Here is a 27,800-nt window from a genome sequence, read left to right on the forward strand (position 1 = left end):
TATTATCTCTCTGGGATGTGTGTCATGCACGCAGATGATGAAGACACCATTAACAAGAGTAGGACGTTTTACATTATTGTGGAGAGCTGATGACTCAATGACATGTTGTGAAATCATCGTGGTGTGGAGCAGCCACACAGTCTAGTACGGTAGTGATTCCCTTTGCCATTATTGTCTATTCTTGTACGTGGTCCCCTGACTAACTGTTCTTTCTCCCCTCCTGTTGTGTTGTCAAGGGAGAAAGCAGGGAGCCAGAACTATCCCACTCTCCAGTTTAGTTTGACATATACTGCCAGTGGCTGCAAAGACTCAGCTATATTCCTTGTTATTATATATTAGATCACTGACCAATAATCTGTGGGAAAGTATAAACAAAGAAGCGGTAGACTTAGATAACTTTGTGAAACAAGTTAAACAACAGTAGAATTTCCCATTGGCACATATAAAGCATTGTGGTTCTAGTCATTTGTATGAACTCACTGTTGCAAAGGTACTGTAGTACCTGCAAAACAACTTTATTAATACCACCAGGGGAATTGTGGTGTAACGTACGATCGTAGGAAGAGAAACTCCCAGTACTCTAATCTGCACACAATAGACCTTCCAGGTCAACATAACATCCAGTGGCATGATTCAGTCATTAGGCTATATCAATGGGGGTTCCAAGCTAATAGAAACTACAGCCTTTTCTCCATGCTGAAATAGAAGCCATTGTTCTTGCATTAATAATTACAAAAAAATCCTGTTTGAACTTGTCTACCGATGATACGTTCATTACGCAGATTATATTCAAAGTCCTCTTAGACCAAGTAGACAGAAATATGAGCACGAGGACCAATTATATGAAGATAGGTTGAACATTGGTGAATTGTCTTTAATACTATCTCTCATAATAATTGTTGATAAGTGAACAGTTTGCGTAACTCTGTCTTGCTATGGCTCTGACGTAACTAAAGGTATACTTTTCAAGGTTGGTATAAGGTCAATAGGGTCTAAAGGATTTAGAAAAGCAGTTGTAGGCTATTAGACATTAGTCAGTAGCACTCAAAGTAGAGATACAATACAAAGCAGTGATGCCATTGGTGCGCCCTGCTTGCGCACAAGTAGGCCATACAGTACATGGCCTTTGTGTGCAAGGCGCAAGTTAAAAACTCGAAAGAGTGCATTTCTAGTTATTATTATTATTATTAATAATAATTATTATTTTCACGGAATCAAACGTGTTATGGTCATGATTCACCAAGACCCTGGATGGCTTGATTCTAGGCTTAGAATAATTGATATAAATATTTTTGTATGCCCTAGAAGAAAATGTGCCCATTCGTGATGATGTCCAAGATATTCATCGTCTTGGATAATAGATGTCCAAGATATTCATCGTCTTGGATAATGATCGATCATTATCCAAGACGATGAATATCTTGGACATCATCATGAATGGGCACATTTTCTTCTTTAAAGGGTTAACAGGGTGGGTGTATACTGTGACTGTCTGCCGGGTCTGCCCCCTCCTTCCCTCTGATGGGTCATCTGTCGAAGTCGAAAGTTCCTGATTCTACCAATAAAGTGTGAGTGGGTTTTAAGAGTTCTTCACGGTTTGTAGTCTGTATTTTCAAAGGTATCGCTGGGATATTTTGGACACAATGCCACGGTGAGTAAACTGCCCCGCACATCGCGAATGTACCGTTAACAAAAAGTAACACTGTGTCTGTGGATAAAGGAAGAGTGAAACAAGCTCTGGTCCAAACTAGGTAAAACATGCATTCTTTCTTTAGCTTTATAGCTGTTCCGTTAATAACTTGTTTAGGGTCTTCTGTGATTTCAGGAACTTAACTATTCGCGGGAACACACGTGAAAACGGTTAACTGTCCTATGATGGCAAATGTCCTAGTTACAGACATCAGTAAAGCGGTAAGCGGTTTGTTTTTTAATACTGGGCCTGCCCTGTGTGCAGTCCGGGGACACTTCCACAATCCCCATCCCCGATACGACCCCAACACCGAGAAGAGCACAAAGGTTATGGTATGCATAAATGCACAGCTGTCCTCCTGTCTGGAATTCAAATGAAGTTTGTCTAGGAGTAACCACTCCGTAATCTGGCCATTCTTCCATGTTAAAACGTGTTGGGCAACACATAAATAGTTCTGCGTATATATACATTCTATACAATGTAGACATCCCCATATCATGCTGCTGTAAAAGATTGTACGGTTACTTTGTTTTTAAACGGTTGCCTATACTAAATGGGCTAGTTATATGTCCAGTTGTCACAGAGGGGGTGGAGTTAGACCAATAAGGGATCATACCACACATTCTTCAGCAAGGTTAGGTATGATGAGAGACGTCTTTCTTCACTGCAGATCTGAAATGGGTGAATGAATGGTGAACTTTATGGTAACCATCTGTGGTTTTCTAAAGTCTTATCAGAATCAGATTAATTAATCAAAATCAATTGGGCTACATTATTGCTATGGACACTATATTATGTTTGTTAACATATCTTTGCTGTCCGGAGGAAACCTCATAACTCCAAAATTTTCATTTTTCAGGAAATGAAAAATAGGCCTATACGTTTTTAAGGAAATTAATAAAACCTTATATTTTTGCGATGCAATACTGTCTCATCAAAGTTGGTGTTGTGACTTTAGATATTGTCAATTACTTGCATGAGAAGGAGAGAGGTGGTTAGCTGTTTTAGCAGACAATTTGAGGGTCAAATGGAGTTAATAGGTTTTGTCCAATGCATTTTTTTCTACTTATTTTTTACTTTATTCCATTGGTTCAATATTTTCAAAACAACACACAGACATAAGGTACTGATTTATGGAATAAAATCAAAAACCTCAAAAATGGAGTTATGAGGTTTCCTCCCTGTTTCTACAGTCATGCTTGTATTATGTTTATCTTGTGACAGAGGAGATGATGAAATTAGATGCCATGCACAAAGACCACAAAGCTAGTAGCTACACATAGTATGGTAAATGAAGGGGGGGAAATCACACTTGTGTGAAGTGGCCTTTTTTGCTTTTGTAGGCCTATGTCATTGGGGGTTAATTTGGCTGCTACATGATGAGGCGGCAGCCAAGAATATTACTTGTTTGTTTTAAGCATGCCCACGTCACTCTATTATTGATGGGTTTTTTGGGGGTATGCAGATTTTTTTGGGAGGGATATAAATAAGACAAAATAATATGAAAAAACTGAAGTTGCTTCTGTGGGCTGTGTCATCGATTCCGATGTCAAGCATTTCAACCTGTCATGTATGAAACAAAATTGGCTGCCATATGACATCATCTTCAAAAGCCATGTATTGGACGGGCTAGCGCCCCTCAAAAAAAGTAATAATATACCAACAACACCCACTTACATACAAATTGCTTTACATGTTGTGGTGTAATTCACAGAATGAAATTCTGGAAGAGGATGCTACTAACACTTGTATTTTAAGGTCGGCCATTCTTTTAGGTTAGGTTTGGGTTTGGAGTAGAGATGTTTTAATGAGTTTTGGTAGGGCATTCCAGAATTAAAGCGATGAGACATTGAACCAGAATAAGAAATGGCTATACTTCCTTCTAGAAACTCTTGATTACAATGATACAGTATGACTATGTATGCACAGAGCCCGATAGACTGTCCTAGCCTATCGGGCTACTTGGGTATAGCCTATCGGGCTAAACCCAAGTATACATCATAGATGCATCACAAGCGATTGGTGTCACAGACCACCAAGTCCGAGGTCCACGGAGCCACGCCCTAGTCGGACGCAATTTTATTTACCATAACTCATGACGTCTAGACTCTAGACGTCATTGAGTAATAGACAGGGTTATCCAAGTGCTGTAATTCTTTTATAGCATTTAAAACACGCCCTTCACCTAGGAATTTCCAAGTAGTTACATTGACAACATGTCCTTGGACTCCCATAAATAAACTAGCCTTTGGGGGAGACGGCTAGCTTTTAGAGGCGGGATGAGCAGGGAGTGCCGGAGTAGACCGTATATCAGTTTACAGATCTTGGCATACATTGTTGGGTTATTTATTTTCTTCAACTGTCGATAATAAGCATGAAACATCAACACATCTGGTAAGCAGTTGGCACGCAGTATTATCTTATTTTTGTTTGAACCTATCCTGTACTATTATTCTACATGGCTTTCTCTCTCTCCCTCTCCACAGTCTTTGACTGGGACTACACCAAAATGCGCTCCAGCGGTGCCGTGCCCCCGAACGTCACTAGAAATGAGGGCTCCCGGAACAACGAGGGCTCCCAGAACAACGAGGGCTCCCGGAACAACAACAACAACAATAGTGATAGCGGAAACACTGGTTCCCAGTATGCACTATGTGCACTGGGGGTGGGAGTAGTGGCCCTTGGCATCATTATGATCGTGTGGAGTGTGGCCGACCATACCGAGGCTGGGAACGAAGGCGGCAAGCCTGGAGGTATTCCTGTCAACCGCAGTAAAACTTCCTACGTGGCCTTCGTGTTGGTGGGCTCGGGGGTGGTCATGCTGCTGCTGTCCATGTGTTTGGGTATGAGGAACAAACAGCGGGAGCAGGAGTGGTTGCAGAGACAGGGAAGACCCGGAGTGGCGGCTGAGGAGCAGGAGGATGTAGAAACGTGAGTTAACTGTCTAATGGCATGTTATTTATGTGAACATTTGGTATCAGTGAGTTAACTGTAACAGCAGCATGTTATGTGGTATCAGTATTGGTCTATATTTGGCATCCAAAGCTTTGTTTGCATTAGTTAGTTTTCATCCCTTGATAGATGGCATTGTCAGTTTCACATATTGTCGCTGTACTTCAGCTTGTCATGTTTCTTCATAAATGAATGCTGTAATTCATTTCATCATACAAGCTTGACGTGTAAAAGTAGCGAAACCAGTTTTGAACGTGCAAGATTTTGCCACCCAACAGCGATGATATGCATTTGACTTAGAATTGATGAGGAATCAATCTCTTGGTCACTGGCATGCGCACTTAAGCCTCTCCAATGATCCAAAATGCTGCAGCTTGGTCTTCAACCAGCCTAAATTCTCACATGTCTCCCCCCTTCTCCGCTCCCTCCATTGGCTCCCGGTCGCTGCCTGCACAGAATACAAAACTCTGATGCTGGCATTCAAAGCAACCAAAGGTATGGCTCCCCCATATCTTGCATTCTGATCGAACCATACAAACCTTCCCGCGCACTCGGATCAGCCAACGCAGGGAAGCTGGAAGTACCTTCACTAAAAACGCTGGGACAACGCTCCACTCGTCCCAAACTCTTCTCCCTTCTGGCTCAAAAACTATGGAATGCACTTCCCATTACAATCAGAACTGCAACCTCACTCCCAAGGTTGGGAGTCCCAACCTTCCGCCGTAGTCTGAAAACCCACCTCTTCAGACTCCATCATGGCCCGTAGCACTTGCCCTAGACCCGACATTTTCATGTAGACTTAGATAGCATTTTATGTAGACTTATAGCATTTTTATGTAGACCTGGCACTATAAAGTATACATGCATAGTTCCATTATATAGATATTCCACTGTTTTGTTCTTAGCTTACGTATGAGTCATGATAACTACTTTTTATGTATGTGATGTGTTGCCATGCTTTTTGTTCTTGCTTAATGTAAGTCGCTTAAGAGTCGATTAAGAGTGTCTGCTAAATGCCTAAATTCTCAATTGGATACTGCCAATATTCATGCGTCTCTACTATATCTCTTTCTATGATCAGTCCTGAGGAACGGGCTCAGCGTTACGCTGTGCCCACCTATGATGAAGCAGTGGGAACCCAGTACCCAGTTCGACAGAGCAACCCGCACACCTCTGTCCAGCTGCCCTCCTATGACGACCTGGTCACAGTAGACGGGCTACCGTACGAGACAGAAGGTCAGCAGGCCCCTGCCGTGTCGCAACCTGGTGCTGCCTCAGCTGCTGCAGCCGCGTCCAATCGCAGATCTGCGAAAGCAGGCCGCAGCAAACTCCTGCCCCTCAAGATCCGTAGGATTAAATCCGAGAAGATGCACGTTAGGAATGAGGATAGTTCTTCTCAGCCAATATCGGTGATCAATATAGAGCCATTGACTCCACCACCACAGTATGAGGACAAGGTGGTGCCTCTCTGAAGTCTTGTAGAGCAAACATGTTTTGTAAGACTTTTGTTTTCCTTTTGGATCTCACTGGATATCTTGGATAACACCAGCATTGCTGGACGAACATAGCTACTGGATAGTGGATATTCACTAACTGTGTTTGTATATACAGTACTTGTCTGTTGCAGAAGAAAGCACATTGGATAATAGCAAGAACCAAATCTAGTCATATCCTACTGTATGTCTAAGGGTACATGCCTGTCAGCCTTTGTTGTGTGCTGTCAACATAATGTGCAAAGATGGGTTTATACTGAGAATATCAGCTTGTGTGTGGATGTAGTGCTGTGCAAATGCATACAGCATGTGTGCGCCAATAGTTCCATGAAGGGACTAAACCAACATCGTGTGCAGTGTTTCCACCCTGAAAAAACCCTGGATTCACGTATACCCACTGAGTGCATGGTTTGCCAGGCATTTGGAAAGGCTCCAACATGAGTGACATCACATGTGTTGGTTATGTTGGGTTGAGACACAGAAATACTATTCCGTGTATACAGGGTAGCAGTTAGTGACTGAGAGGCAGGACTTGGTTGGTCATGTCATGATGAGTTTGAGGACAATAATGGCAATACCCTTTGTGGTTTTCAATTTTCATCTTATGCTGCTTGTTCAAGACGGTTCATAACCCTAAAGATAGCATTGTATTGAATGGCAGTTAAGTCTAAATCCAAAGTTTAGGACAGAAATGCTGTCTGCTCTGATTTCCTCGACCTGATCACGATGATTGCAACAAACACATGGTGGAAACGTCTCCTTCGTGGTTAGTGGCATTTTATTTTAAATATTTTAACACAGAGGATCTGTAATGTTTAAGGAAGGTGTCAGTCCATCGTGAAACCAAAAAGCTCTGTGTCTTGAACCCAGCATTAGTGTTTTAGTTGTCATAACAAACTGTAGTGATACGTTACAAAAAATTATTTCTTATCGGCAACATGTTGCCGTGCCAGAGTTCGTTCTCTGTGTTTTGGATTGGGTCAACATAGGAAGTTTAAGGGAGCCTGAAGGACGTTGCTAGCAAACAAGGGGGCTCAAGAACAGTGCGAGGCCTTTGCCCTGCAGTAGTGAGAGGGAGCTTGGATGTGAAGGCAGCAGTGTAGTCTGTGCTCTTCTCTCGTGTTAATGCTTTTGTACTGGTGTGAGATGAGCCACAGAAAGACTCTTTGACTGAGCAGCTGGGCTTGAATGAGGAGGGCAACCGTTACTCACTCACTCGTCACCGTTCTCTGAACCACACAGGCTGACTCACACAGTACTATCCACTCTGAGTATGCAGAGAATGGACAGAGAGAGAAGGGAGACTGCCTTAAGGGCATTCCCAGGAAGTTTTCCTGGGAACACACAGGGTGCCTGTGTGTCAATCATTCTAAGCTCCTTCCTAGAGCTACGGTATGTAGGAACAAACAGTTGAACGCAGAGGAAAATTAGTACCTTGATCGGAATGATGACTGTTTCTCCAACATTGTCAGTTTGAACAAGTATGGTTCCCCTTTTGTTGTGTGGCACAACAAGCAGTGTTTTTATTTCTCAATATGCCACATGAATATGTCGAACTCTATTAACTATATTAATCTTGCCATTGCCACATTGTTTGTTCATACTTCAACATGTTCAGTCGTACTGGGAGCATAGGCAATCATGTATCTATGTCCCGTAGTTAAAAGTACATTTGTATTTTAATGTTTTATTTTAATCTAATCAACACACATTCCAGTCATTAGTGTTGCCAGTTTCCTTTATCGTTTTTTATATTAAATACGTTTTATATTTCTTTTATATCTACTGTGAAAATGTGCTCCTTACATGTTATGTTGCTCAGTTGACACTATTCTCATGTTTATATTAAAACAATGCATATCAGCAAACATGAACAGAGTTACCACCTGAATATGTTCTGCGAAATAAAACGATTATTTTGTAAGTTGTAACCTTTTATTTCAGAAGTGTCAATTGTTTTGATGGCAGCTTTTGATGTGTCATAATGGCTTATGCTTCATGTTAAATATTTTAATGACATCTGCACCCTCGTTACCGTGTTCACCTCTTAGTTAATGTATAGCTGATGAATGCAGTGTAGTCATACTGTCCAGTTGCTATTAATGCTCTGCGTGTCCTCATTCCCAGAAAATATGTACATTCCATTTCAATATGCATCCCACCTTCAAAGCATTTGTCCAGGTAATGGTATCCATGTATTATCCATGGTAATGGTATCCATGTATTCTGTTCTGTCAATTATTGATACCAATTCCTGCACACTTCATTTGATATTCCTATTTTTATTTGTTTTAAAGCAATGGCAGTACAGCTACAAAAGCTGCAGTGTATATTATATTTTTCATAGCGTTAAATCAAGTATACACAGGAAAGTCCTCAATGCTATTTTTGATTCTTCAGTTGTTGGTCATCACCTGTGAGTTGGAACAACAGTAAAAACACAATTAGCCGAACAACACATTTCCTGTTTTTCAAAGATCAAGCTTTCATTTGCTTCGTTGCATTCATTGTGCGCAGCTTGGTGATGCCATGCTGAAGGAAAAAGAAGGGAAATGTTCCTTACAGTGTTGATCCAGCGGATGTAGGAGCTGACTCCTGTGAAGACGGTGGGCTTCTGGACGACGTTGCAGCCCTGACCCGAACCAAAGCTCACTGCCCCATGGACCACCCAGGAGCCGTCTGGGTTCTGGCAGTTCAGTGGGCCGCCAGAGTCTCCCTGTTCGTCAACCAGATATAGGTTAGTGCGAAAATATGCTTTACGGACTATATTTTATTTTATTTACTTTTTTTTATGATATAAAATAATTAAGGGTCTGAAGACCTGTTTATTCATCTTTTGGAGTGCTCTTGATGCCATTTAAATGCTTGCCTTATATTATCTTGTCTTTTTATGCAAGGTAGTTTATAACTCTTGGCTTGGCTGAACAGCTGACCTTGAACTGTATTGCACTTCACTTCACTTGCACTTTTCTTTTCCTGTTTTTGTCTTTTCTTGCACTATAGATGTTTGTTTATGTCCTGTGTATGTAAGACGGAGAGTGCTCTGAGCAAAATAAATTTCATTGTATGTATACTCTGTATCTATACAAATGACAAATAAACCTGAACCTGAACCTGAGCATGACGATGAGTCAGTACTGTGGCTATATTAAAACAATATATTCACAACAAAAAATAAAACTAATATTTACATGGAGTTAAAATGTATTTGTAAAATCAAATATAACTAGTGCTGTACCACTAAGATGATGGCTGTCATATACAAAAGTATAAAGTCTAATCCCATAAGTAAGATTTCCTCGTTAAACGATAAAGGTATACCGTTGAAAATAGAAGTAAAAGTATTTGAAATATGCAAGAGAAGTAAGAAACCCAAGTGGGCTTATATGAAAAGACCTCCGCTAAACACGGTGTCATATTTTATTGCATATAGAGCAACCAAGAAAATATTTTGCCCCACTGTTGACGGTAAGAACAGTACCGTAACATGTCCAATGAATGAAGTCCTCATATTACTCACATTACAGCCGGCCTTGATGCCATCTCCCCCGGCACAGACCATCTTGTCGGTGGCCAGCACGTACCACCAGTCGTCCTGACTACAGGTGGCATGATCCACTACTGGCAGGAGGGCCTGCTGCAGGATATCAGCTGGAGGCCCCGCCGCTGTGAAGGAGAAGCTAGCTTAACCCGGGTAAGAAGACAAGTCCCTGCTGTGATGCTCATTCTTCGTTCATTATTTGCTGAGAGAAGTTGAAATGGAAAAACGATGGGTGGGCGGATGGAGATTATTTTCAGAGAGAGAGAGAGAGAGAGAGAGCTCCATTGATAGATATTTCATTGTGATGCTGACATTAGAATTGTTCCTGGTCATCAGGAAAAATAGAAGATGGCTTTTGTCTATCATTACAACAACAAATGCACATTTAAGCATTTTCTTTTAGCATGGGTGACCCGAATGAGAGCTGATGCCTCTGCACAGACTGGGTTAGTACCACACAATACTCATTGATGTAAAAAACACATTTATGTCCAACTATATGGGTTCATGTCCCCCCCCCCCCCCCCCCCCCCCCTGCACCTGTTGAATGTGCAGTCACTCACTGGCTAGCCGTCCCCAGCCGGTGACGTAGCAAGGGTGACCATGGGGCAAGACGAATCCTGACTCAGGAAGACAGGCAGGCATGATGCTATCGGAGAAGGTGACCGGAGAGGACATTTTGATCAGGGCAATGTCATTCCTGCAAAAGACAGAGTAGAACACCAATGAAACTCATGTGAAATAATCAATATAATGAAGTTCATTGTCCATGCTAATGTGAATATGAGTGTTGTTCCTGTACCGGCTGAGCATAGAGTTGTAGTCATCATGGGTAATGATGGTGGCTGCCCTCAGAGCAATGGAACCCGCTTCAGATTCCTTCAGGTTGTGCTTTCCCAACACCACTCTGTAGTTGGGGCGGGAGCTGCAGGGTGACAGATGGACAATATGCTGTTTTGTGTTATTTGTCATTCAGTTTGTGCATAGATATTTTGATATAACGTCCTTGGATTTAATGAAAGGTGCTATATAGATTCAAATCATTATTATTATTATTAGCATCATTATTGCCAGCAGCAAACAGCAATTAGTTCTGAAAATGTAACATGCCATACTGAACCACTTCCAATTTGCGAAGTCAATTATTAAGCATTTTCTATTCATATTGATTCATATTGATCCGGTGCATTTTTGGACGCAATCTCTTGGTGGCGTTAAAATATAAAATTTGGGGATGCTTTTCTTTTAAGCATTTTCCTTTGAAGATGACCAAGCTTTTCAAGCTATCTTACAAGGAGCAGGACACTTTATTTTATTATCCATACCCCCACCCTTGTTGACCCTTGGATTCATTAAACATGAGGTGTGGATTTGGGATGTATTAACATTTTTTATCAAGCTTCCTTGGAAAATCTTTCCAAGTTACACCTTTTAACATAATCTGAGTTGATTAAAGTTCATCTGGTTACCCATTAGCCGTTCCATTTATAGACTACAGACTTGTAAGGGTACATTTAGACACCCCCCCCCCCTTCCTCTAACCCCGAGAGTCCCTGGAATCCACTTTGAGAACCCCTGACATTCCTAACCCAGTGAGCAGCAGTGAGGACCCATTCACTAGAGATGACATACTGTACAGTACAGTACCTAATGCAGTGAGCAGCAGTGAGGACCCATTCTCTAGAGATGACATACTGTACAGTACCTAATGCAGTGAGCAGCAGTGAGGACCCATTCCCTAGAGATGACATACTGTACAGTACCTAATGCAGTGAGCAGCAGTGAGGACCCATTCACTAGAGATGACATACTGTACAGTACCTAATGCAGTGAGCAGCAGTGAGGACCCATTCACTAGAGATGACATACTGTACAGTACCTAATGCAGTGAGCAGCAGTGAGGACCCATTCACTAGAGATGACATACTGTACAGTACCTAATGCAGTGAGCAGCAGTGAGGACCCATTCACTAGAGATGACATACTGTACAGTACCTAATGCAGTGAGCAGCAGTGAGGACCCATTCACTAGAGATGACATACTGTACAGTACAGTACCTAATGCAGTGAGCAGCAGTGAGGACCCATTCTCTAGAGATGACATACTGTACAGTACCTAATGCAGTGAGCAGCAGTGAGGACCCATTCACTAGAGATGACATACTGTACAGTACCTAATGCAGTGAGCAGCAGTGAGGACCCATTCACTAGAGATGACATACTGTACAGTACCTAATGCAGTGAGCAGCAGTGAGGACCCATTCTCTAGAGATGACATACTGTACAGTACCTAATGCAGTGAGCAGCAGTGAGGACCCATTCACTAGAGATGACATACTGTACAGTACCTAATGCAGTGAGCAGCAGTGAGGACCCATTCACTAGAGATGACATACTGTACAGTACCTAATGCAGTGAGCAGCAGTGAGGACCCATTCACTAGAGATGACATACTGTACAGTACCTAATGCAGTGAGCAGCAGTGAGGACCCATTCACTAGAGATGAGGGTACCTCCGCAGACGTGATTCCAGCGGCCACTGCCGTCCGACTGCAGGGAGATCTGGGCCAAAAGGATTAGAAGAAGCGTTAGCTGGCGTTCTCATACTGGCCACTGTGGCCAGTCCATGGCATGTATTATGACATACAGTACAAATAATGACATACATACTGTACTACAAAGATGTTTAATGTTTGCCATTTTATTACTTTTAAAGGGATACTCTTTTAAAGTAATATATAAAAGTAGTCTGCCCTTTAAAAATCCCTGTCATTTTGTAAATTCCATGCTGAACAAGGAAAACAGCCGCACACTGTCTTCAAATGCAGTGACCAACTTTTATTTACAGGGAAATAGCAACGTTTCGGCCTATGCGGCCTTCATCAGGCTATCTTTAAAAAAATAAAAATATGTCTATTTTTTAAGATGTCTCATTTTGGAATGAAACTCCTCACGTCACGTGGCCATTGTAATTGTGTCCTCTTGTCTCCCAATGTAGAGGAAAAAGCCAAAGTTACAGCCTGGTAATATTCTGGTACATATCCTGGGTGTTAACTGAAAAATGTGGTTGTAAGGTAAATTCATTATAAATAATTGTAGATGGTAGAGGAACATAGTGATTTCCTGTAAGGAGCGATTCATTTCATTCTGCTGTGTAGGCTAACTTTTAATAATGTGTGTGTGTGTGTGTGTGTGTGTGTGTGTGTGTGTGTGTGTGTGTGTGTGTGTGTGTGTGTGTGTGTGCGTGTGTGTGTGTGTGTGTGAAAAAGCAGAACGGATAGTACAGTAACAGTATTATACACGACAGAGGGATTTTAAGAATGGCAACTGTGCACTAATTCAGGGTAGAAGAAAGCTAAATGCATGCAGTGGATTCTACTCTGGCTAGCGCTATATTGCTCCGACAGAGAGAGTAAGCTGCTTCTATGGTCTTACCTGCCAGGGCCAGCTATGAGGCCTGGCCTCGTCTCCAGAAACCACCCTGGTCAGCACAGGGGGGAAGGTGGGCAGGCCACATCCATAGGCTGAGACAAAGTTAACAATGATTGCCCATTTCATGCTTTAGCAGTTTTCCCCATTATTGGAGAAGATCTTGCAAAGGTCAATATGTTTGGCTGCAGTAAGTAGTCTGCAGCTCCCATTCAATGATGAGCAAGCAGGGCACCCTGCCCTTCCAGGTTGATTATATAAATGAAATGAAATGGTTGAATTACACAATAATTGTAATAAGTTCCTTACCACCAGCTACCAGGAGAGCAAGAACAACAAACCTCATCATGCCTGTAGTAAAGCCTTGTAGTTCGAAACTTCGAATGCATTTGTATTTATAGGAGGGGTATTCAACAGGGATTTGGGACCCCTAGTGGGTACTCAGAGTTACTACAGGGGGGCTGCAAAATCATTGTGGAAACCTTTATTTGTTGTTTTGTTTGCACATTAACCACTTGAACCCTGGCATCCCCATTCTAGTGGGAACCTTTGTGGGAAATAGCAGATCTACAAGCTCAAAATACATTGCAATGTGTGGCGTTGAGAGCTTGTAGATTGTCTATGCCTGGGGGTTTTGGTGTAATGGAAAAAGAGCAGACCAAATACAGAGACAAAGGTCAAGTCTCCCAAGTATTGTGCATTTAAGTGGTTAAATGTCTGAAAATACACATTAACACGAATCCAACCTGTTACAATACAACAACAAAAAATGTCAAACAAGTCTACAAAGCTATCAATGAAACCTATGAAAAAGTTTAATCTGCTACACAATTGTATATACTGTACTGTATGAAGTGAGGGTCCCTGTATATAATCTACTGTATGTAGTGGGGGTCCCTGCTTCATCTGTCTCTCTCTGCTCATGGGTCCTTGTCCTGGAGAGAACCCTGATTTATACTGTATGATACAGAGGAAGGTCTATTCCAGGTATAACCAGTTCTTGGGAAATTGACCAAAAGAAGTGGAAAGGCAAACATGAAGGGGCCACTGAGAAGTGAACATGTGCTCAGTGATAGGACGTTCCCACCACTCTTTCTACAGTATTCGGTGAATCTAAATGATTTTCAATATTTGTTGTTGATGAAACTGTGATAATGTATCTATTGTTATTAATGTAATAATAATAATTATAACCAAAGAAAGATGGCACATGTGACATGTTTTTTTTTCTTTTCAGTTTATTTAATTATGGATGATATTTCCTGGCTTTAAAAGTCTGTCCTCTTAATAGGCAACCATTTTCTGTGGAAGAAATGGCAGAAGCATGTTTAGATTTAGTAAAGTCTTCAGAAAACCTGCATAATTATATTTATATAATCTAATACACAATATTTGTATACAGTGTTAACATATTTATACATCTCTTACACCTTGAAACACAAAAGAATCTCCATGATATTTATTTTTGAGAGGTTCTAGCCCCTCCTATATACAGCTTTTGTCCCCACACAATTTTGTTATTTATAACTTACAGAGCTGATCCAGTCCATGTAGGAGCTGACTTGGGTGAAGACGGTGGGCTTCTTGGGGAAGTTGCAGCTGAGGCCAGAGCCAAAGCTGACGACACCGTGGACCTCCCAGGCACCGTCCATGTTCCGGCAGTTCAGAGGACCACCGGAGTCTCCCTGAGTCGTGCAAGAGACACCCAATGATCACTTCGTGAACTGTATGTGCTATTGAAATCCATTTACAGCCGGGGCAGATTTAAATTAAGGCCTTCTCAATCAGTATAGTTTTCATCCTTTATTTTTTTTTCTTCAAAATAGCAGATGTACAAAATGCTATTGAACATAAATCACGCTGGATGATCCATTTTTGCAACATCACATTCAGATATTACAGTGACTCAATCGTATCATTTGTTTTTCTTTAGACTCACATTGCATCCAGAAACAACCCCGTCTCCACCAGCGCAGACCATGTTAGCCGACACCTGAGGGCCCCACCAGTCGGGCTTGGTGCAGGTGGCATGGTCGACCACGGGCAGGAGAGCCTGCTGCAGGATCTCAGCAATAGGGCCTCCGGCTGGATGGAGGAGAGAGGTGTGTTAACACATAGCTCAGGCAGCTAGTGTAAAATGTCAGCATTCATTACATCGTAGGAACGCAAATCTCTAATGCCTTTCAAACATCTACTGTAGTCTAAACATTCCTTATAATATCAACATCAGATGAGATTTTTCTAAACACTTTGGAGTATGAGCATAGGGCATTTATATGTGTGCACTAGGTTCTGGTTTGATGTATAGCGCTGAATTTGTGTCTTGTGAGTAGTAGATGGAGGATAATGGGAGTATACAGAGTTCAGTTTGAGTATACTGTGTAGACTCTAATGGTAAATGGTGCAATTATATAGAGCCTTTATCCAAGGCGCTTTACATAGATTGTGCATTTCATTCACCCATTCACACACACATTCATACACCCATGGCGGCAGAAACCATGCAAGGCACCAACCAGCACATCAGGAGCGGTTCAGTGTCTTGCTCAAGGACACTTCGACACTAACTCTGGGGGAGCCCGGGGTCGAACTGGCAACCTTGTGGTTAGCCGGTTACCATCCGGCCACTCTACCCCTACTCCTGAGCCACTGCCGCCCTAGAGATGCCGTCTAGGGATATAAAACATGAAACAAAGGGGTGTGAACATAGATGGAGATATAGAGACAACAGTGGACGTGGACACTAACTCTTGATGCGTCCCCATCCAGTGACATAGCAGGGTTCATCGTGGGGAAGGAGGAAGCCAGCCTCGGGAAGACAGGCAGCCATGATGGTGTCGGTAAAGGTGACAGGGGAGGCCAGCTTGATCAGTGCAATGTCATTACTGGAGAGGATAAACACACAGAAGACAAGTTACAACCAGGTCGTAAGTAAAAATGAGGAAAAGGTCGCACACTCGTAGCCACGATGCTGTATATTTATTGACCAACGTTTCGACCTAGGGTCTTCTTCAGGGAATGATTCCCTTTTTCTCATTTTTACTTATTTTCTGCCTTAGGCCAGCACCTCACCAACACTGGTGTGTGCCCTTTCCCGTTTTGACAACCATTCTAGGTTTTTTACTATTTTGTGTGGATGCTGGCATTGACAAAATATTCAGGAAATATGAGAGAAATCTAATGAACGAGACACTTATTTGTATTTCACAGCAAAGGTTTTAGCATTTTATTAGATTTATAATTTAGCATTTATATGTAGTCGTAGCACGTTGCACTCAATAATGTGTACTCATAGCTTCACTGTACCTAATGGTTCTTAGCTTGCTTAGGATTCTTGATGACTATTTCTATGCGGTAGTGTAAAGTAACTAAGTGCATTTACTTAAGTACAACTTTTAGGTATTTGCACTTTACTTGAGTATTTCCAATTTCCAATACTTTTACATCTACTCCACTACATCTCAGAGCTAAACATTTTACTTTTACTCCACTACAATTATTTGAAAACGTTAGTTACTTTGGAGATTACAATTTTGATTTGAAAATATACATTAACATAACCACTTAAACTATACATTATAGTTGAAGTTGAACTATACGTCATTTGAAAATAGCCGATCTACAAGCTCACACAAATGGGACATTCTGCAATATCATTATATCATATATCATACTTTTAGTACTTTAAGTACATTTTGATGCCGAATTTGCCGATACTTTTGTACTTTTACTCAAGTACATTTTGAATACAAGACTTGTACTTGTAACGGAGACGGAGTACATCTATGTTTCTATGTATTTGATGTCTTACCTTGTGGTGTTCTTAGCTTCTGCTAAATGCCTAAATTGTCATTGTAAATTACCGGATGAAGAGGGGGTTCCACTTCTCGTGAACGATGATGTTGGCAGGGCTCAGGAACACCTCGCCCGCCTCCATCTCCTGAAGGCTGTGCTTTCCCATGGCTACTCTGTACTCCCTGCCATTGCTGTAAGATAATAGAGCATAATATAGATAGTTAAAACATTATGTTATCACAGTTGTTATAGTTACTTGTGTAATGTGTACTAAGTCCAGAACGGCATGTTATAGCTCCACCAGGAGGCCGACTCGTTACACACTATCTCTATAGTCATGTGTTCAAGTTGGATCTGTCCGATATTTTATATTCCATCCTAATTGGCTAACTTTGGCTTTCAAAGTTTGGATTGGCCCTTTTGAAACAAAAAGCCTCAAATCATGAACGCAGTGTGCAATTTACGTGAAATATTTCACAGACTTTCCTACTAGGCTGAGGAATATATCCCACCCTTTTCACATTGGCCGGTTATAACGCCACCAACAGGTGGACTTTTGCAAAACACATTTCTTTGAACAAAATGCCTCAAATCATCCAATTGCCATCACACATTAATCATGTTACCAAGATTGCCTTTTTTCACCTTAGAAATATTGCACGAATCAGAGCCTATGTGTCCTTGGACGATGCAAAAACGCTAATCCACGCCTTTGTTTTTTCTCGGCTTGATTACTGCAATGCACTTTTTTCAGGACTGCCTAAGAAAACAACTGACAGATTACAACTTGTCCAAAATGCAGCAGCCAGAGTTTTTTTTTTTTTTTTAGATATTTTTTTTTTGCGGCTTACGCCTTTTATTGATTTTTTGAAGGGACAGACAGTAGGCTGACAGGAAACGGGAGAGAGATGGGGGGATGACATGCAGTAAAGGCCGTGTCGGGTCCGGGAGTCGAACCCGCGGCACACTGCGACTGGATTACCAGTCCGGTGCCCAGACCGTTACGCTACGGCCTGGGCAGCAGCCAGAGTTTTAACTAGAACTAAGATGAGAGAACATATTACTCCAGTTTTGGCATCACTGCACTGGCTTCCGGTTGTTTTTAGGATTGATTTTTAAATTATTTTACTTGTCTATAAAGCTCTCAATGGTCTCGCACCTTCCTACCTACATGACTGCCTGCCTAAATATGTCCCAAACCGCCCGCTAAGGTCTTCCACTGCTGGCCTGCTCGCTTTGCCTAAAAAAATGGCAACTAAAAAATACGGGGAAGCAGCCGTCGGCATGGAACAAGCTCCCTCTGTACCTTCGTCAGGCAGCCTCTGTAGACATTTTTAAAGCTCAGCTCAAGACCCACTTCTACAACATTGCTTTTAATTGATCTTTTAGTTGTTTTTATTTTAGTTTTTGTTATTCATGTCCTCACTGTATTGCATTACTGTCGTTGCCTTGCTTTTCTTTTATTCTCCATTGTTCTGTAAAGCACTTTGAGCTGCATTTCATGTCATGAAAGGTGCTATACAAATAAAGTTTTATTATTATTATTATTAATGGAATAAGAACAAATGCCACCCTTTTCGAGGCCACAATCTGACCTGGCCTGGTGGAGACCTGTGCCCCGAGGGGCACTTTTTCTAGTTCACTTTTATTTAGATTTTTTTTTTCCAGTTTACTTTCAGTTATGGGGTTGTGCGTTTCAGTTGAGTTTTACTTTGGTGGTTTAAACAAGGAATTAAAGATGTTCTTTGTTTTGTCTCCATTGTGTCTCACCTGATGCAGTGAGCAGCAGTGAGGACCCACTGGTCAGAGATCAGAGTGTCTCCATTTTGTCTCACCTGATGCAGTGAGCAGCAGTGAGGACCCACTGGTCAGAGATCAGAGTGTCTCCATTTTGTCTCACCTGATGCAGTGAGCAGCAGTGAGGACCCACTGGTCAGAGATCAGAGTGTCTCCATTATGTCTCACCTGATGCAGTGAGCAGCAGTGAGGACCCACTGGTCAGAGATCAGAGTGCCGCCACAGGTGTGTCTCCACTCACCCTCCCTGTTGTACTGCAGGGAGATCTGAAACACACAATGTTTTACAGTCGCACTGAACGCTGCCGACGCTGTTGACTAGATGACTTTCATCTTTACACATTTAATTTGGGCTTAACTAGTGCTTAATCTTGCTTTATGGCCTGATGAAATGGAGTAATAGCTGAGACAGTTCTTCCATCTGACATTAGGGTACAGAAGACAGCTTCATTATGTCGGGGACGGGGACTCAGGGAGGTCAGCTTACATTGGAAGGTTTTCATTGTAAAATGGAGATTTGTTAATACTACCCACAGATAGTAAGAACAGTACAGAAGATGCTTCAGGGTAGTTTACCTGCCATGGCCAGCTGTGAGCCCTGACATCCTGTCCTCCAACCACCCTGGTCACCACAGGTTGGAAGGTGGGCAGACCACACCCATAGGCTAGACAGACAGACAGCATTTAGAGAAGTTTCAGAATATAGCAAAGCGACTGTCTGCTGCTTTCACCATATGACTTTCTGCAATGACTTTGTAGAAAAAGCAGAAGTGTCAAGTCACACTATAATCATATGGCAATGCACTTTGCTCACAAGGTCGAAGTTTCTAGTAAAGATGTTGTAACACAGTTGTATGTTGTCACATACTGTATGCTTACCTCCTGCAACGAGCACGGCAAGGACCACAAACTTCATCATGGCTGTATCTTCACAGTTTGTTGCCAACACATCAGACACCTTTATACTGTTTAGGATGTTTGTTGAAGGCCAGAATTGAGGCCAAGTTCTTGGAAATGTGCCCTTTGATGGAGCTAGGGGTGGAGTGAAGTGGGCATCCACATTGGCACAAATACCAGACTAACAAAATAATCTTTCCAAGTTTAGGACCAAACATGTGTTCATGACAAGAATATTCCCATAACCTATTCAACTAGTATATAGCAAATAAGTCAATCTCATCAATTTAAAGCAGCACTACCAGTATGTAACTTTCCTTTTCTACCCCGGATTTGAACCTGGTTTCCTGTGCACTACTGAAACCTTTAACCTTGAGCTAGAGCCTGCCTGCTTGCTCAGAGGACAAATTGACTCTTGACCATCAGGTCAAAATTCATGTCAGATCCTGTGTCTAGGTGAGACATGACCTTTGACTGCTCTCCAAATTACAACCACATAAATTGTATTGTAATAACATAGTCTACCATACAGATCGGACAACATTAAAATGTATTCATCAAAAGTGACCTAGTTTCAACCCTAAAATTATTTTAGTTAATTTACATTAATGCACAAACATTGGTGTACTCCTCCATGATCTGATATTAAGGGTTGCACAAATTCACATGCACAAATTCCAGTACTACTGCCAAAAACTGCAAAATAATAATAATAATTATTGGGCTATTATTATTATTATTATTGCTGTTATCAGTAGTAGTAGTATGATTATTATTAGTATTATAATATACTGACGGTAGCTAAAAAATCTCATGGTTTAGAGTTAAATAATGGAAACACACACGCAGCTCAGCTCCATGACACCTGTGCATTTCACAGGGTCAGTAGATAAGATGTTCCTTTGGGGTTATTTATGTCCAAGGTTGTCACAAAGGCAAAAAGGGGAAAAATACTCGCTGACCAAAACAGCTCAGCAAGTCAGTCGATTTGCTATATAAGGAGGACTGGTCAGTGGTCACAAACCTGTACTGAGAAAAGTCACCATGAAGTTCTTGATTTTGGCTGTGTGTGTTGCTGCCGGTAAGCACTATAAACAGACAATCAATTATCCAAAACTGACTAGAGCAATCATTTGAGATGAGATATAACCTTCCTACCAAGTTATAGCAATATCATTTATTTTCAGTCGGTAGAAAAACAACTATATATATATTGGCCTGTGTGTGTGTGTTATTGGAAACCAATCTCTATTGAGCTAATGTGTTGACATCATCAAGATATCTGAGCAAAATTATGATATATTTCTCTGTCTCTCAGCCTACGGGTGTGGCATGCCCACCTTCCCCCCCACCCTTACCAAGGTGGTCGGTGGAGATGATGTCCGTGAGAGCAGCTTTCCCTGGCAGGTATGTTTCCACGGAACAATATTATTTCCACTGAACAATATTAGTGTTCCACGGAACACTAATATTCATTCGAAAGTTTTATTTATCTTTTATTTATTTTAAGCAAGAATTATTATGGTTAAGTCACACTTGAGTTCTTCAAAACCATAGATCTCAGATTTTCTCACACGTTTCAATAATTTTTTTTTTCTTTTTTTCAAAGTAGTACTGCTTAATTCCCAAGGTGTAAAATCCAGACTTGCAAAGAAAAAGTCCAAGGCACTCCGTCTTTGGTGAAAAAATATAAAATGATTTATTTATGAGCAAGGCAACAAGAAAAAACGTGTTTCGACATACTGTACAAGGTCTTCCTCAGGGTCTATCTATTGCTCATAAATACATATTGCGCCTTGGAATCTTTTTTTTGTGTCTATAATCTTACCTGTATCACCAAAGAGCACCCATCAGTCACTGACAGATCCCAGCATTGTTGTTATTGTTGTTTTAATTGCCGTGCGACTGTGGTGCTCTGTGAAAATAACCGGTTCTGAGCTCGAAATCGTATTTTCCGTGAGCATCGTCACTGTACAACCAAGTAGGATAGACTTCAGTATTTACCTGTCACCTAAAATATAGATATTTAATCTGCTTTTTGTTTTGAATGTTTGGTTTGGTTTGGTTTGTCATGTTTATTTCGAATATGCCAATAAACAGAACAATTCCTTGCAATTCACAATGAAAAATAATTTAAATAAAAATAGTTAACAGAAAAAATAGCAAATAATAAAATAAATAAATCTAAGCATATCCGAAAAGGAGTGAGAAGAAGTCAAAACGTATAAACTCCCACCCCTCTTTAACTGAAATTACTTTTCAGTTACACATACATCCAGATTGTCTATTTTAAAATATAGACAATTTAATACCCATATAACAAAACATTCTACACAAATATAATATAATATATAATATACATAAATATAATATATTTAGAGTAGGCTACTCGTGAAATCAATTTTCTTCCTCCCTGTATCTTGAAAATATCATGTTTTTGTACATTGCTTTAAATTGATTGATGCTTGGACATTGCTTTTGTTCCTTGCTCAAGCTGTTCCATAGTGTTACACCAGAAATGGAAATGCAGAAACTTTTCAATGTGGTATTACGATTTAAAGTTTTAAAGTTGAGTTCTCCCCTCAGATTATAACCCCCCTCCCGATCATGAAACAGATTTTGAATATTAGCTGGTAATTTATGGTTCTTGGCTTTGTACATTGTTATTGCTGTCTGGTACGCTACAATGTCTGTGAATTTGAGCAATTATGATTGTATAAAAAGTGGATTTGTGTGTTCCAGATAACAACCTTGTGAATAGTCCTTATTGCTCTCTTTTGCAAAATGACAAGTGAATAAATTGATGTTTTGTAGTTGTTACCCCATACCTCAGCACAGTAATGGAAATATGGCAAAACTAAGGAACAGTAGAGGGTGTGAAGTGACTTAAGATCTAGAACCTGTTTTGCTTTATTTATGACTGCTATACTTCTAGCTACTTTATATTTTACGTTTGTGATGTGTGTTTTCCAGCTAAGCCCATCGTCAATTGTCACAACTAGAAATTTGTTTTCGTGCACCCGTTCAATAGCAACCCCATCTATCTGGATATGTACCTGAGTGTTAGTCCTGCATTTACCAAATAGCATGTACTAATGTACTTAGTCTTGCTCACATTTAAAGATAGTTTATTCTGATCAAACCATAATTTTAATTTCCGTAATTCACCATTGATGTCACCCTGTAATTTGGCCAAATTATCCCCGGAGCAGAAAACATTTGTGTCGTCTGCAAAAAGTACCAATGATAGCAGCTGTGATTCTTTGCAAATATCATTGATATATAAAATATAAAGTTTGGGCCCCAATACTGACCCCTGGGGGACGCCACAAGCAATGTCCAAGCAATTTGAACTATGCAAACCCAACTTCACAAACTGTTGCCGTCTGTCCAAGTAGCTTTTAATCCATTGTATTGCCCGTCCTCTAATACCAATTTTCTCTAATTTGTTTAATAATATAGTGTGATGGATAGTGTCAAAAGCCTTCTTAAGGTCAATGAATATTCCGACTGCATATTTATGATTGTCAATTGCGTCTGTTATTCTTTCTATGGATTCTGTTAAAGCCTGAGATGTTGATCTGTTTGTTCTAAAACCATATTGACTCGATGTTGCTTTTCTTCAGGTGTCTCTGCAGTACCAGAGCGGCAGCAAGTTCCACCACACCTGTGGAGGTACTCTGATCGCCAGCCAGTGGGTCCTGACCGCTGCTCACTGCATCAGGTAAGACCAAAAGAGACACTTTAGAAGCAAAATAGCTTACAAAATAAATGTAAAACGTATATAGTAACTGCTAGTATCCCCCCCCCCCAAAGAAAGTGAAAATATCTTACAATGTGCTAATGTAATGAACCTCTGTAGTTGAAATATTAGTCACTTTCACAATATTCCCTTGAATATACAATACCTGTATTGCAAGTAGTTGCTGATATTCTATAACAGTCCGTTGTAGAAAAATAGTAACATTGATGTATTATATATATATATTTTTAAAGAAACTGATTGGTGCCTAATTTATACATTACAATGCTGAAAATAACACATTTTCAAGTGAATTGTTTGACCTTTTTCTGAATTTGAAAAAAGGTCAAATCATTACCTTTTTAATCTAGTAATTGGGATTTAAGATGCATAACTCTGCATTGTTTCATTCAACCTCCTGAATTGTAATACTTTAAACAAATTAAATAAAAGAAAAATATTTGCTCTTGAATAGCTTCTATCAACACCTGTTGTGTATTTTGTGGTGACTCTGTAGCAGTCGCAACACCTACAGAGTGTATCTGGGCAAACACAACCTGAAGGACGACAATGAGGCCGGTTCCATCGCCCTCAGCCCCGAGAAGATCGTTGTCCACGAGCAGTGGGACTCTTACAGGATCCGGTAGGCATGACCATTTCCTCGCCACAACCGCTGAACATCTTAAAACATTGATCTCTGGATTCTTTTTTGACTGTTATTCAACCAGGTGGCTCCATTACCCCATTAAGAACTGAGGCCAATTCTACAAATGCCTTCTAAATCATTTGTTCTCAAACATTTCTGTACCAAGGACCACCAAAATAAATTGGCAGCAGATCTCCCCCCCCCCCCCCCCCCCACTGCCAATTGTACATCTGTTATAACTTATTTTTGAGAACCACTGTCCTAAATCACTGTTCTAAATCCTAAATTTTAGAAAAACATTGTGTATATAGCTCAAATAAAAAATGACACTCATTTCATTCATATTTAAATTCCTTTGTTCAAGACAACCTGATCAATATTAGTCTATAGTTATCATTCATTGCCACGTACAGCTGCTAGTACAGCCTTTAATAAAATAATATTGTATTTCAAACCCCCAATGTTTTTTGTACAGTCGTACAGAAGTCAATTTATTTTCCTAATTTCTGTGCAGTTAGCTATACAAAATAATGCACTAAATGTAAATTGATGTGTGTTGTGTGTTGTGTTGTGTGTGTGCGTTCCAGCAACGACATTGCCCTGATCAAACTGTCCTCGCCCGTCACCTTCTCAGACAGCATCATGGCGGCCTGTCTCCCTGACGCTGGCTACGTCATGCCCCACAAGACCCGCTGCTACGTCACTGGCTGGGGACGTCTCTGGAGTATGTTCTCAACACTTGAAATACATTTAAGCTTTATTTATATAGTTCATTTACAACTCCATGTGCTTCACAGAAAATAATGCTTTAAAAGAAAGGAAAAACATAAATGAAAAATCACACCCGTGTGAACTGAGTGGTGTACCCCCCCCCCCCCCCCCCTCACTCTCTCTCTCTCTCATTAGCAGGCAACAGTGCAGCACTCTCTCTCTCTCTGTTTCTGGCACAACAGCGCCCCTACTGTTACTCATTATACTGGTGCTCATTACCCAATACATAGGTAGTCACATAGGTGAACCAACACATAGGCGGACACATTACTGTTCCTTGGAGTGGTTGCACCACTCAAAAATAATAAGAATACTGTTTCCTAAAAATACAAAGAAAATATATAAAAATGTCACAGCTGACATCTTTTACAATGCATGCTTTCATGGTAAACCTTTGAGTCTGAAGAGTCTCTTTTTGACCATGTTTGTATAAACTCTTAACAACAATCACCACAAAACATCAACAATATTATTTTTTCTTCTTTTTTTTGTGACAGAACATCACTGCTCTGTTTAAATATAATGTGATTGGCCTGGGCCACGGCTGAGCCGTCCAGCCACCTATAGGCCGGTAATCCAGCCTGATGGCATGTTGCGGGTTCGAGTCCCGAGCCCGTCGACTTTTGTCGCATGACTTCCCCCCATCTTTCTCCGCCTTTCCTGTCTAATTACTGTATACCCTATCAATAAAGGCATAGAATGTGATCAATCCGAACATCCTGTTCTTTTCTATAGCCGGCGGTCCCATTGCTGACATCATGCAGCAGGCTCTCCTGCCTGTGGTCAGCCACGCCAACTGCAGCAAATATGACTGGTGGGGCAGCCTGGTGACCAACAACATGATCTGTGCTGGAGGAGACGGCGAGCTGGCCAGCTGCAACGTAAGTTACAAGAGCTTTTTGTTATTGTGGCACGCCACTCTAACCCTAGAACACCCGGACAATTATATTGAAAGTTGCTGAAGTGGGGTTTCAGTACCTTCGATGATGCTCAGTGACATCATAGAAGGTAGGTTTGTTTCCCTGCCTACATCCCTGTTTTTTTCTACAGGCAGGTGTTTTATCTATATGGACCATTCTCACATGTCCCACGAATGGGTTCCCAGCTCAATTTGTTTAGGAATATTTATTTTAAATAATACCCACGTTTTGTCATATGATAGGGCTATTTTTAAGGGGTGCAACCACTTCCTTATGCAGCTTTGTGTGTCTGTGGGTGGCTGGCTGGCTGTGTCCGTCCCTGGCTGGGTCTGAGCACGGAAATAGCGTTTGGTTGGTTTTCACAATCACAACCAAGTGTCACTGTTGCGCAGGCTAACACACGCACACGCACACGCACATGCACACGCACACACACACACACACACACGCACGCACGCACGCACGCACGCACGCACATGAGCTTCGCCAAGCTGAAATTAAGCCCTGATTTGAACCCTTTCAGGGAGACTCTGGCGGCCCCCTGAACTGCCAGAACCCTGATGGATCCTGGGACGTGCACGGTGTGGTCAGCTTCGGCTCCAGCATGGGCTGCAACTACGCCAAGAAGCCCTCTGTCTTCACCCGCGTCAGCGCCTACATGTCCTGGATCAACAACGTAAGTAGTGCCTTCCATAAGCAGTGGTTCTCAGGGGGTTCCAGGTGGTCCCCAGCTAAATGATGGAGAGTTGGTAACCAAATGTACCCTTATAGATCGTTAACTCTTGAGAGTGTAAAATTAAACCAAATGGACTCTCAAGAGATAACCTATTGTTAATAGATCTGTATTACTTAAAAAAATATTTAAGATATTTTGGCTTTTTCTGCCTTTTATTGATAGGTTGAAAGTAGACTGACAGGAAATGGGGAGAGAGATGGGGGGGGATGACACGCGGCAAAGGCCGTCGGGATAGGGAGTCGAACCCGCGCCGTCAGGCTGGCTTATTTTTTATAGCAGATCTACATACAAGTTTATAGCACGTCGTGCCGTGCTATATGAGCAAGTATATCTGCTCTTCTTGAATAGCCAAAGTATAAAATGTTTTTAAAGTGGTTAAAATGATTGTGACGCTATATTATCTCATTTTGGTGGTGGGGACCCCTGGTACCCTCCCAACCCACAGGGAGGAAACTACCTAACTCAATCTTTGAGGTTTTTGATTATTATAATTTTTTGCATAAATCAGTGTAATTGAACACCCTTTTCATCTGTTTGAATGAAACAATGAAAAGTAGCGCTTCTGACAAAGCCTCCTAACTCCATTGGACCAAACTGTCTGCTAAAGCAACTCCTCCACCTCTCCCCTCTCATGGAAGTAATTGACATTATATAAAGTCACAAAACCAACTTTGATGAGGCAGTATTGCTTTGTTTAAAAAATATAATAAAAAATAACATATTGGAGTTAGGTTTGGAGCTACGTATAATGCATTAAAGTTGTATTTTACATTTTATCCATTTAGCTTACACATGGAAGTAAGGATTCTTAAAGTTGGACTGAACTGTGATTACAGTAATACAGTATGTCTGTAAATAATGGTTTAGTATTTCTCCTGCTTTAAATGTGGCTCAGTGTGGCAGTGAAATTATACTAATTTATATTCTTACCACGTAAGAATAATGGATAATTACTGAGGCTATAACACATTCTTGTATGCTTTTGCTTTTCCAGGTGATGACCACAAACTAAGGTGCATGGGATGGATGTCCAACTTGGTTGTTATACAGCTGTCAATGTAAAATCAAATAAAGCAAAAATACTGACTGTTTTCTTCTTGTTTTCGCAAAATCATATTATTTATCTAATCATGTCCATGTATGAAGACATGTAAACTGTACAATTATACCTTTACAAAACCATCACAATTATCCCAAGGAGCTCACCCCTGCCCATTTTGATAGGCTGTACGACAGAGTACAGCATCTTGCAATGTGCCTGGTCTACAAGATTCCTGTTAAAATACTTCCTTAAAGGGGAATACCACTCATTTTCAACATTGAACTATGTCATTAACATACCTTGGCTTAGAGTTATTGTGTGTAACCTAGAACTGGAGGTCTAGGAGGTGA

General features: G+C 41.0%; 4 protein-coding genes across 5 annotated transcripts; 2 read left to right on the top strand and 2 right to left on the bottom strand.

Moving 5' to 3' along the window:
* The first annotated feature begins 1,512 nt into the window (after positions 1-1,512).
* tmem51a (transmembrane protein 51a) lies at positions 1,513-8,059 on the top strand. Of its 2 annotated transcripts, none has more exons than XM_083768573.1 (3): positions 1,513-1,651; positions 4,177-4,621; positions 5,724-8,059. In XM_083768573.1, the coding sequence occupies exons 2-3, from the start codon at positions 4,200-4,202 to the stop codon at positions 6,112-6,114; spliced, it is 813 nt and encodes a 270-aa protein (XP_083624699.1). In that variant the 5' UTR covers positions 1,513-1,651; positions 4,177-4,199; the 3' UTR covers positions 6,115-8,059. The 2 variants fall into 2 exon arrangements, with proteins under 2 accessions (XP_083624699.1, XP_083624700.1); XM_083768574.1 differs by having other exon boundaries at positions 1,531-1,568.
* Positions 8,060-8,531: 472 nt separating this feature from the next.
* LOC310861942 (chymotrypsin-like elastase family member 2A) lies at positions 8,532-13,234 on the bottom strand (the record flags this gene model as incomplete). Its single annotated transcript, XM_083769679.1, has 7 exons — positions 8,532-8,549; positions 8,669-8,851; positions 9,656-9,801; positions 10,240-10,376; positions 10,479-10,601; positions 12,141-12,238; positions 13,112-13,234. The coding sequence occupies 7 exons, from the start codon at positions 13,232-13,234 to the stop codon at positions 8,532-8,534; spliced, it is 828 nt and encodes a 275-aa protein (XP_083625805.1).
* A 1,295-nt stretch (positions 13,235-14,529) lies between these two features.
* On the bottom strand, positions 14,530-19,615 carry LOC310861943 (chymotrypsin-like elastase family member 2A; the record flags this gene model as incomplete). Its single annotated transcript, XM_083769680.1, has 8 exons — positions 14,530-14,535; positions 14,638-14,790; positions 15,045-15,190; positions 15,854-15,990; positions 16,969-17,091; positions 18,866-18,963; positions 19,273-19,361; positions 19,576-19,615. The coding sequence occupies 8 exons, from the start codon at positions 19,613-19,615 to the stop codon at positions 14,530-14,532; spliced, it is 792 nt and encodes a 263-aa protein (XP_083625806.1).
* Positions 19,616-20,637: 1,022 nt separating this feature from the next.
* On the top strand, positions 20,638-27,420 carry LOC310861944 (chymotrypsin-like elastase family member 2A; the record flags this gene model as incomplete). Its single annotated transcript, XM_083769681.1, has 8 exons — positions 20,638-20,674; positions 20,912-21,000; positions 23,220-23,317; positions 23,853-23,978; positions 24,569-24,705; positions 25,488-25,633; positions 26,196-26,348; positions 27,403-27,420. The coding sequence occupies 8 exons, from the start codon at positions 20,638-20,640 to the stop codon at positions 27,418-27,420; spliced, it is 804 nt and encodes a 267-aa protein (XP_083625807.1).
* Positions 27,421-27,800: the final 380 nt, after the last annotated feature.

This window comes from Protomyctophum parallelum (assembly GCF_964188405.1).
Source record: "Protomyctophum parallelum genome assembly, chromosome: 7".
NCBI classification, from domain to species: Eukaryota; Metazoa; Chordata; class Actinopteri; order Myctophiformes; family Myctophidae; genus Protomyctophum; species Protomyctophum parallelum.

What these genes read in the sequence shown, in the direction of transcription:
- tmem51a (XM_083768573.1), top strand. Translation starts at nt 4,200, where the DNA reads ATGCGCTCCAGCGGTGCCGTGCCCCCGAACGTCACTAGAAATGAGGGC. An exon ending in GAGCAGGAGGATGTAGAAAC is followed by an intron (nt 4,622 to 5,723) that starts GTGAGTTAACTG and finishes TTCTATGATCAG; the next exon opens with TCCTGAGGAACGGGCTCAGC.